The sequence below is a fragment of the Camelina sativa genome, chromosome 4 (assembly GCF_030686135.1).
Source record: "Camelina sativa cultivar CO46 ecotype springtype chromosome 4, ASM3068613v1".
Classification (NCBI taxonomy): Eukaryota; Viridiplantae; Streptophyta; class Magnoliopsida; order Brassicales; family Brassicaceae; genus Camelina; species Camelina sativa.
In genome coordinates this window covers 31,749,616-31,760,971 of record NC_141883.1, presented here as the reverse complement: position 1 = coordinate 31,760,971, position 11,356 = coordinate 31,749,616, and the positions used below count along the sequence as shown (strand labels likewise).

At 35.6% G+C, this 11,356-nt stretch overlaps 2 protein-coding genes and 1 pseudogene across 4 annotated transcripts; 1 reads left to right on the top strand and 2 right to left on the bottom strand.

Annotated features, from left to right (window-relative positions):
• The first annotated feature begins 541 nt into the window (after positions 1-541).
• Positions 542-2,494, top strand: LOC104783095 (pentatricopeptide repeat-containing protein At2g45350, chloroplastic pseudogene; annotated as a pseudogene). The gene has a single exon (XR_015597387.1). The product of XR_015597387.1 is annotated as a pentatricopeptide repeat-containing protein At2g45350, chloroplastic pseudogene (transcript).
• Positions 2,495-2,565: 71 nt separating this feature from the next.
• LOC104783094 (uncharacterized) lies at positions 2,566-5,744 on the bottom strand. The gene is made up of 4 exons (XM_010508174.3): positions 5,197-5,744; positions 4,459-4,719; positions 3,372-4,268; positions 2,566-3,281 (listed from the first exon to the last, which is right to left on the bottom strand). Exons 1-4 carry the CDS (start codon positions 5,621-5,623, stop codon positions 2,794-2,796), a joined length of 2,073 nt encoding a protein of 690 aa, XP_010506476.1. The 5' UTR covers positions 5,624-5,744; the 3' UTR covers positions 2,566-2,793.
• Positions 5,745-9,473: 3,729 nt separating this feature from the next.
• Positions 9,474-11,307, bottom strand: LOC104783093 (uncharacterized). 2 transcript variants are annotated; one of them, XM_010508173.3, is made up of 8 exons: positions 11,116-11,307; positions 10,901-11,011; positions 10,658-10,805; positions 10,480-10,569; positions 10,323-10,377; positions 10,106-10,228; positions 9,960-10,016; positions 9,474-9,854 (listed from the first exon to the last, which is right to left on the bottom strand). In XM_010508173.3, exons 1-8 carry the CDS (start codon positions 11,289-11,291, stop codon positions 9,730-9,732), a joined length of 885 nt encoding a protein of 294 aa, XP_010506475.1. In that variant the 5' UTR covers positions 11,292-11,307; the 3' UTR covers positions 9,474-9,729. The 2 variants fall into 2 exon arrangements, with proteins under 2 accessions (XP_010506475.1, XP_087367373.1); XM_087511247.1 differs by having other exon boundaries at positions 10,901-11,034; positions 11,116-11,302.
• Between the last annotated feature and the right edge of the window lie 49 nt (positions 11,308-11,356).

Sequence of the window (11,356 nt, the reverse complement as noted above, 5' to 3'; positions counted from 1 at the left end):
CAACTATGCATTGAAATCATATGATATGAATAAACAAAACTAATTTGATAAAGGAAAAAAAATGTACGATATTTCGTACCACTCCATCCTGACTATGACTTATGGAAGAAGTCAATGCTTATCGCACTGCTTGCTACTTATCAATTTATATCTTATTATCACTATCATTTTTTCTATTTTCTATACATAATATATTGTTTCGTACAAATTTGTTGGTGGACATATTTTTATAATCAACTCAAACTCTACGTTCCAATCCAATTCGTTTAGATATATAGGAATATCCTTCAAATTCTTTAATTCTATCTTATTTTATTATCTTTAATGTCTCTGTTAGTACGTATCATTTAATAATTAAACCCCAAATTAAAAAATTTAAAACATATAGAATACGACAAAAACCTAATTTCCTTTAGCAGATATTGGGCTTTTCGATAAGTTTACTAATATATTGCTGGGCCTTACTCTGTGAGCCCACTGATAAACAAAATTTTAAACGACTTCGTTTAACTTATTCTTGTATAGAGACTACAGAGAGCCGTTAAGAAGATGATAAACCCAATCCGGTTTTATTATCTTCAACAGAGGAACTGGTGATGCTTGTTTTCGCGAGTTCTCATCATCCATGGAGTGTTCGATTTCAACCACTGTTCAACTCCTCGGATGCTGCAAAAATTCGAAAGACGTAAGCAAAATCCACGCGGGATTGATTACTTCCGGATTCATCAAAAACTCTAATCTCACTACAAGGATCGTTCTCGCCTTTGCCGCTTCTCGGTACCCGTATCTCGCCGAGTTTGCGCGTTGTGTCTTCCACGAGCATCACGTGTGTTCATCTTCACAAGGAGGAGAGGTGGAGGATCCATTTTTATGGAACGCTGTGATCAAGTCTCACTCTCATGGAACAGATCCAAAACAAGCTCTGCTTTTGTTCTGTTTGATGCTCGAGAATGGTGTTTCCGTGGACAAATTCTCAATGTCCCTTGTTCTGAAAGCGTGTTCGAGGTTCGGTTCTGTAAAGGGAGGAATGCAGATTCATGGGTTTTTGAAAAAGACTGGACTTTGGTCGGATTTGTTTCTACAGAATTGTTTGATTGGTTTGTATTTGAAATGTGGTTGTTTAGGTTTTTCACGCCAGATGTTTGATAGAATGCCGCAGAGAGACTCTGTTTCTTATAATTCAATGATTGACGGGTATGTCAAATGTGGTTTGATTGAATCCGCGCGTGAACTGTTCGATTTGATGCCAAGGGAGATGAAGAATTTGATTTCTTGGAACTCTATGATCAGTGGATATGCTCAGACATCGGATGGAGTTGATATAGCGTCAAAGCTGTTTTCTGAAATGCCTGAGAAGGATTTGATTTCGTGGAATTCAATGATCGATGGATATGTAAAACACGGAAGAATCGATGATGCTAAAGGTTTATTCGATGTGATGCCGAGAAGAGATGTTGTTACTTGGGCTACCATGATTGATGGGTATGCAAAGTCAGGCTTTGTTCATCAGGCTAAGACTCTGTTCGACCAAATGCCTCATAGAGATGTTGTGTCATATAACTCCATGATGGCTGGTTATGTTCAGAACAGGTATCACATGGAAGCTCTTGAGATATTTAGCGACATGGAAAAAGAGAGTCACTTGTCACCCGATGAAACGACTTTGGTGATAGTTCTTTCTGCTATTGCTCAACTTGGCAGATTATCCAAAGCCATGGATGTGCATTTGTACATTGTGGAGAAACAATTCTTTCTTGGTGGAAAACTAGGCGTTGCTCTCATTGATATGTATTCGAAATGTGGAAGCATACAACATGCCATGTTGGTTTTCAAGGGAATCGAAAACAAAAGCATTGATCACTGGAATGCCATGATTGGTGGGCTAGCTATTCATGGTCTTGGAGAATCCGCATTTGATATGCTCTTGCAGATCGAGAGACGCTCCATAAAACCAGACGATATCACCTTTGTTGGAGTTTTAAATGCTTGCAGCCATTCTGGGTTAGTGAAGGAAGGTATTCTCTGCTTTGAGCTCATGAGGAGAAAACACAAGATAGAACCAAGGTTGCAACACTATGGGTGTATGGTTGACATACTGTCGAGGTCCGGATGTATAGAGCTAGCCAAAAACTTAATAGAGGAAATGCCAATTGAGCCAAATGATGTCATATGGAGAACGTTTCTCACCGCTTGTAATCACCACATGGAGTTTGAAACGGGAGAGCTTGTCGGAAAACACCTTATTTTGCAGGCTGGCTACAACCCGAGCTCATATGTGCTCCTCTCTAACATGTATGCTAGTTTTGGAAAGTGGAAGGATGTTCGTAGAATCAGAACGATGATGAAGGAAAGACAGATTGAGAAAGTTCCTGGATGTAGTTGGATTGAGCTTGATGGAAGAGTCCATGAGTTCTTTGTAGATAGCATTGAAGTTTCCAATACATTGTAGATAAACCATTGTTCAAGGGCTTAATCTTATTCTGCAATTCCTTGACATTGCCATACATGAAGACAATGTCACAACATATGCGCATGTTGGTTGGTTGGTTTTGTGCAGCTAAGATATGTCTAAAAAAAAACTTCCCACAAGATCAACTAAAATGTCTGAAAAGTGCTTGTTTTTACAGCCTAAGTACATCAGCTACAGTTACAAGGAGATAAGATTGTTACATCATAAACCGATTTTTCGGATCCCCTATACTGAAACCTAAAACAGAGTTAACATCAGGGGACCGGTGATAGTCTAAAACCTTGGTGTGGACATCAAAAGCAAGAATCTGGTTAAACGGGAAACTAATAATTCGCCGCGAGTTTATTGAGTTCTTGCATAACATCTTCCATGGATGGCCTTTGGTTTGAGGATTCATGAGTGCAGAGAAGACCAAGTCTAGCGAGCAGAGCCGCTTCTGCTTCCGGAAAGTTCCTTCGAAGATTTGGATCCATGAAATCTTCATTCAGTCTTCCAGACTCTACAGCTTGCAAGATCATCAAATGGCTGATTTTGCTTTTACCACTGAGTATCTGCAACAGAATCATACCAAAGGCGTAGACATCACTCTTATCAGTGAATCTTCCTGTAGTTATGTACTCAGGAGCTAAGTATCCCATTGCAGCACTTGCTTTAAGCTTGGAGAAAACGATATCATCCGTGAAAAGCTTGTGAAGACCTGAATCCGCAAGAGAAGGATTATACCAATGATCAATGAGAATCTTCTCTGCAGATAGATTCTGGTGAACTATTGCAGGCTTGTTCCCATTTTCTCCATGTAAGTAAACAATCCCTGAAAGAAAGATAACAAAAGAAGACATCAGATTACACATACAAAAAAAAAAGAGTTTAGTTTGAGAAAGAACATATAGCAGAATCTAACCTCTGGCTATTCCATTTATGATGGAAACTCGAGTAGTCCATTCAAGAACCTCGCCAGTCTCATCCTTCACATCAAGATACTGCAAAAGGTTACCGTTGGGGACAAACTCATAAATAAGGAAACATTCTCCGCGCCCTTTGGAGCAGCAAAAACCTCTCAGCCTCACTAAGTTCTCATGCTTCAACAATGTCAGCATCTTCAACCCTTTGAGAAACTCAGTTTCATCGGATTTACAGCTCGATTTAGCTATACATTTGACAGCTGCAACAGAACCATCTCTAAGGATTCCTTTATAAACAGAAGAGACATTACTCTTCCCCAACAAGTTAACCTCAGAGAAGCTCTGAGTAGCTCTCTCAATCTCCTCAAGATTGAACATAAAGCTCTCAAAGACTTCTTGAGACAAAGCACTGTTGTTGTTACTGTTCTGCCCTCGTCCTAACGGATCCCAACCACTCGCGTACTCTAAGCTGATCAATGGAGAAGAGCTTTTTCTTCTGGAAGCTTCTTTGAAGTTGTACTCAGTGCTAATCCTACCGTCCATAGCATCAAGACTGCTTCCAATCTTCTGTTTCCTTCGTCTGTACCATGTGAATGTTGAACCACCGAAGATTGCAACTGCGAGGATTGAACCAATGAGTCCCATGACGATACCGGAAGGTGAAGACTTTGAGGCTTTTGATGAACACCCGCCGTTGTTGTTACTGCAATTGCTTCGTTGTAAATCTGCAGACTCTGGTTTGACGTCAACGGTTGTGAAATTCTTTGGGTTTGTTGGGTCTGGCCGGTCAAGGTTCGGACCGTTTAAACCGGTGCAAGCTTTCAAATCCGTGAATCCATCTCCGCATAAACCGTGATTGTTTGAATACTGGAATCCATTGTTTAGCCTCTTCAAAGCTTCATAATCCCAAAAAAAATCAAGAAACAAGTGAACAAAACATCTTTTAATGTGGTTCGATTTCGGTTTGGTACAATTTTTGGATTGGTTATCAATTCAGTTAAACCGGATTGGTCAGCCCTAATCTTTAAGTACTCTTAAAGAATCAATTAATAATCATAAGTACAATTAACAGAAAATTATAATTACCAGAGGGAACGAAGCCGGAGAAAGAGTTATTGCGGATGTTGAGAACTTCAAGCAAAGGAGCACCGGCGAGTTTCACCGGAACAGGACCAAAGAGATGGTTGAAGCTCAAATCAAGCCTAGTTAACGTATTAATATCACCTAAACTCGCCGGAATGGCACCGGAGAGTTGGTTATACTGTAAAGCCAAGACAGTTACCTTCTTGAGAGAACCTAACTGCGTCGGTATGCTCCCACTTAACTTGTTGTAACATAACTGAACAACTGCAAAATAAAAGTACACCCAACAAAACATAGTTATGACTTATGAGTAGATGCAATTTTTTTTTCTTAAGTTTTAGTTTTTTTTTTTTTTTTAATCTATGATCAAAAAGCCCCAATAAAATACTTTTGGGCGGGGGGGGGGGGGGGGGGGGTTGCATAAAAAAGAGTGAAGGTCTACAAAGAAAAAAAGAGTTTTCCCTAGTTTCTAGGAGAATCAAACAAATTCAAACTTGAGACAAAAGTTATTTTACCAATGTTCTAAAACTTGATTGGATGATTAGATGAGTTTTTTTATAGAAAAAAAAAATATTCTAAAATCTAACACCCATTCAAAACTAAATTAACTCATTTTAGCTTATCTAATAAACCAAACTTGACCCACTTAAGGTGTTTTGGCTGCAATAAATGAATTATTAGTGAATGAGTTTAATTAAAAACACATGCATATATATAAAAAGACCTACTAGCTATATATACCTTGAAGATTGTCTAAGTTTCCGACTTGAGGAGGGATTTCACCGGAAAGATTGTTGACATTGAGGTACAAATCAGTGAGGAGAGGCAAATTTGAGATAGCTTTAGGAATCTGACCGGTCAAGGAGTTGAAGTGAAGGTATAAACCGGTTAAGCTAGTGAGAAGACCGATTGAAGGAGGGATAGTTCCGGTGAGACCCATTCCTTGAAGAGATATGTTAGCAACACGGTGGTTTCCGTCGCAAGCGACACCGTCGAATGAGCCTGGGGAACAAGGGTCGGCGTCGGGAGTCCATGAAGTGAGGAAACGTTTTTGAGGGTCAAGAGAGGATTTGATGTCGAGGAGAATGTCTAGCTCGGAGGAGGAAGACAGTGAAGGATGAAGGAAGAAGAAGAGGATGAGAAAGAGTGAGAGTGGAGGAGAGGCCATGTTTGGTTGGAGAGAAGAGAGAGAGTGTGTGTGTGTGATGAGGAAGAAAATGACTTTCTTTCTTGTGGTTTTGAAAGCAAAACTTTTTGTTTGTCTATTGTATTAGTAAAAATACTATCACGTCTTGATTGTTAATACTGAAAAAAACGTAAACCACAAAATGTGTAGATATCGTAAAAATAATAATAAAAAGGTTAGTCCAACAACGAAAAAAAAAAATAATAAGTATCACACATTCATAACTCTAGTTTTATATCTATTTTAGTTCGACAAAAAATTAAGAAGACGTATTACTTATCAAAATCGATATACAAAACTTTAAGGTCTAAGTGGTGTAAGAATTTTATTTAATTTGTACGTTAAAAAATATCTCAAAAACTTTTACAACACTATTTTAGTTGTTTGTTCATGTTACATCAAGTATTCATGTTACATTCCTAATCTATCAAACCCTTATATATATATATATATATATATATATAGTTTAACATTTATTTTTGTGTGGATTGTTATTGACTGAGTAGTAAATACATAAGCTTATTTGGAATTGAAGGGAAACAAAAGAGGAGTCACAAAAATTGAAAATATTGAAGTCCACGAGTGAGTTCATTTCATTTTCAGTACTATCTACGGTAAAGACTACACTTTTAAAGACTTTTCAGAGAAAAACAATTATAGTTAGGCGAATCTTTAGCTTTTTTTTTTCTTTTCAAAATTGAAAATGATACCACTCTCTCTAGATTTAATGGTAAGAAAAGTTGTTTCTTTTTCAGTGCACCAGCTATATAAATTCGTACTTTTTTATATCATTCTTTTAACTTTTCATATATCCATTAAAGTTATATGCTACCATTACAGATTACAGGGCTTAGTCTAAACAAAAAAAAAAAACATTTGGATATATGTTTTCTTATAAAATTTTATTTGTAAGTGAATTCATAAATTAATTATCAATCCACTTTAAAATTTTCTATCAATGATTCTATAGTTAATGAAATATTTACTGAAAAAAAAAAGTAAAAACTGTGTGATTAGGACTCCAGTTAGGAAAAAAGGAAAAAAAAAAAACTTTACCAAGTTAAAGCTCGACTTTGTCAGATCATCATCATCTGTAGATACTAAATACCCTTAGATATGACATGTACAAGAACCTGATAACCAGCTTTATATGTTCTAATGTTCACATAGAGAATAAGGTACAAAGATAAATGGGATTTCTTGTGATTATTCCATTAAATTACTATATTTGAATGCAAATAATTGTTACATGAATAAAACAAAGCATAGCTTATATTATATTTTAGATATAAATAAAATAGAATAAAAAGAGAAAAAGGCATCCAAGAGGCATGGGGCTAAGAGTACATCAAATGGGACAAAGAAGGTGATGGAGGCAAGTCAATAGAGAAGCAACATGTGAACATCTTTTACTCAATTTTTTCTAAAACATTTTTTTTTTAAGTTAAAATTTTTATAACATGTGAACTCCTGATTGAGTTAATGTTTTTGCTATCTTCTTGATCTCGTCATTGCAAAAGGTAAAATAGACCAAACACCTCGCTCTCCTCTAAGTATAACATGTGAATTTACAGAAACAAGAAAGACATAAAGCAAGAGAATAAAGGAAAAAAGGCTATAAGGCTGCACTTAAGATATATTCCATTTTCTCTGTAATCATCTTCTTACTTCGTGGGTAGTGGTGGATGATATTTAGTTATTTACAAATGGGTGAGGTGGTGGATGATACATGCACCTATATATAAATTCTATATATGTGGAATGAAATCATTGAGTGTTATCAAAAATAATGTGTGCATGATAACTTAATTAGTGCAGTTAATTCTCTATATATATGATGATAGTGTTGACAATAGTTGAGTTCCTAAATTTATTAGATAATTTACTTTCACTTATAAAACTATTTATAGACCAAATGAGCTTACTTACATTACATCTACTAAATCACCCCAAGTGGTAAATGTTATAGAATTATACATATAACTAGTTCATCTCTTTATATTTGCTATAAGGAACAGTAGTGTGATTTAACCCCTTTGACAACAAAAACAAACAAACAGTGGTGTGATCGATATGATTTAGAAGTCACGCCTTAAATTTGGATCGTCTCCAGAGAAAACCCTCACACGTTATCTTAACCCAGCCTGTCCCATTTTGTTTGGATGTATGAGATCGATGTTTCATATTTTGTTACAAATTGAATAACATCAAATACTATATTTTTATTTATGAATAATCATATGTTGGTACTTGGTAGGCACCGCATTTTACTGATATATCAATCCTTGTTTTGTTTTTGAGCAAAACTATGAATTTTGTTTTGTTATATATCGTGTCTATTTTTTAGTGGAACAATTACTTATTTTTCTATACTATTAGAAATAGTGTTTTTTGGCTACTTCTCGTATATTTAGACGTTGAAAACCGAAACTTATGTGTGTTCGATGTGTTCTTTGATTTATTAGATCTATAAAATTGGTCCAAACGCTATATATGTTGTATAGGCGTGCCAATTTATTATCATATGTGATCAAATGCATCAAAATAATTTTCTTCTTTTCTTTAATTATAAGATTAATATACTGGTTTAACGTAGTAGTTTCGTCACATATATCAAATTTGCGGTTCTCATTTGCGTTAAATAGTTAAAACTATTTATAATTACAGTAAATAAGACTTTTTTTGGTCATATTCATAAAAAGATAAGCTCCACTACAAAAAGTTCCACAAGCTGGCAAAAAAAAAAACCACATTTCAAATTCAGAGAATTCAAATATGAAAAAGTTTCTTCTATCTCACCTAACACGGGAAGACAAAACGAAGTAGTGTCCATGATAGAACACAGAAAGACAGGTATATAAGCTCCATGATTACAAAAAAAAAATACTGTATATATAAATATGCGAATAACAAAAACAATCAACTTCTTTCGTGAGAATGCTTATCTACTTGTGTCAAACAAATGTCATATTGTAATGTAGGTAAATAATATAATTATTTAGAATTAGTATATAATTATGGAAATACGTTTGATTATTTGTGTAAAATAGTTTCAACTCTCAGCTTTGGCAGATATTTTTGTTCATATAGTTGATAAGTGATAACTGTATGCCAATATATATTTATATGCATAGTTCGTAATGATAGATATTACTTTAGATTTGACTAGTTAAACTGAAAATGATGTAGAAGCCTAATAAAATTAGCTCAAAACATTTTTAATTTGTCAGTATATTAGAGAAAAAATTTACAAGGTTTTTGTCAGGTACTTAATTATTATATTGACTAGGAAACAGTACATAAGGAAAAAAAATATGATATGATGAAAGGTCTGCATCACGGACATCGAGTTTTTTGTTGGAGACCACAAAAAAACAAGCAAGTCGAAGACAAGATTCAAGTATAATGTTTCAAAAGCATACACTAATTTAATTTATTGATATTACGTCGTATTATATTCATTCTCTGCTAATAACTGAAGAGTCCAATTCCTACTGCTGTTTACAAAGAAGAAGATAGTATATCACGTGACCAAGACAAATGTTCACTTTAAATAGTTTATTAACAGAGTAATCTCGTCGACAATACATATCTTTTACGAATTTGTTCTCTTTTTGCTTTCACGGTTCTCACTTTTTTTATTCTTGCGTTTCTCTAAACCTTTTTTTAAAAACCATGCTTTTTATACGGTACTTTTTTATGATACAATCAAAGACTAATGATACATTAAAGATTTAAAGTACTATTTGATAACTGCAGCTTAAAAGACTAAATCCAGCTTTAAGCATATGCATTAATTACAACTTTTCAGAGCAAATAAAAAGATCGTTCATTGTTCCTAATATCTTTCGTATTGGGTCTTGAACTCTCAAGACAAAGTACCGTAAAAAGGCTAATACACTTGGCTTCTTTTGTAACCACAAAACTTTCGTATTGGGCCTTGAACTCTCAAGACAAGTACCGTAAAATGTCATATGTGCAACTGGAGACATTGAAACATTACATAATCAAAGGTTCACAAGAATTGAATCTTCACAGTCATTGTCACAGAACCCTGTGAATCTTCGCATGATGTTGAATCGTATGAATCAGAAAGGTATGGATTGCCGATCAGGCCAAGACTCGATCTTCTGGAAGTAATCGACAGGCACTACACCATCAATGCCTTCAGTCAAAATCACTTTGTTGTCTGAGACGTAGAACGCAATCCCATCTGGATATATATTCACAAGTATTTACTGAAATGTTAAAATCTTTGATAGACACAGCACTAATTTCTAAGACAGGGAATTAAAGGTCTCATGCTAAAGTAATATACCTTCAAGAGCTTTCTTCATGTCGAGGAAGATCAAAACATTAACATTCCTTCTCATGCCTTCGCCAAAACCATGTAAAAATTTGGAATCAGATAGATGTGCATATTGCAACAATAATACAGCACAACAATAGGATCAAAAATCTTACCACTAATCACTTCACCATCTGTTGGTAAGCCACAAGAGAAGTGAACATGCATTCTATTCATACGGTTTAAGCCCGATGCTAAGATGGATTCCAAATTCTTCCTATAAGTTCCATGTACACACACTGCCATTACAGATATTTCTAATTAACACACAGAGCAACAATGCAAGTAATACAAATAACAGAAGTCACAAGTATGTGTCCTACTAGTTAGTACCTGGAGCTTCTTCTGGTGACAGTACTGGTTTTAGTAACTTTTCTGACTCCACCGTCTGCACACAAAGACCCAAAATAAATGGAAATGTCTCAACTTTCAACACAAAAGATGAAGATGAAAACAGCTAAATGCTAAGGAATGTTTAAAGTTCAATTACCGTGATGGAGTGGCCTTGGTTAGCGCGGATCAAGAGCTCACCATTCTCTTCTAAGAGGCTAAAACGTTGTTTATTGTCTCTTCTCACAGCCTGCCAAGTTAACGAAACCATTCCAAAAACTCAATTTAAACGAACTTCAATCGAAATTGCTGGTTAAGTGAAAGATAATGAAACTGACCTCTCTGATTTCATCAATCGTGTGTGACTTCAGTTGTATATTAGCAGTCGTTTTCAAATTCAGCTTAAGTAAATCTTCAACTTTAACAAAACCATCACCTCTCATGTTCAATCTCAGCTCAGTAGCCATATGTCGCAAGATTCGTGTCCTAATCACCCAACCAAAACTAGAGTCAAAATCAAGATATCTATATATATATATATCTCTACATTACATCTCGAATCAGTAACGATCGCAACTTACAAAAGTCTTCCAAGCGCATCAATGTTATCTTTTCCGCCACCGCCACCGCCGCGGCCGTGAGGTCTGCGTCGATCGTTCTCTCTCTCGTATCCTGATGATCCTCTACCGCCGCTACATCCATCAAAATCCGAAAACTAAACATCACATGAATCAATGAGGCAAAATCAAAAAGGGATGTTGAGAGTTTTCGAATAATGTAAAAAAATTCAATTCACCTTCGGCTAGATTGAGCGAAGGAAGAGAAATTAGGTTTTCTAGAAGAATTGGGGATTGAAGCATCCATGAAAGCAGAAGAAGCAGGAGACAATTTCGGGAAGATACAAGCACTACTGCTCAAGGTCAGAGCTTGAAGACGACGCAAGAACCGACCACTGTGGTACATTGATACCATAATCACCGATTAAACCGGTTCTTTATCGTGTGAGTTCGGTTTAAATCAACAAACATATCTATTGG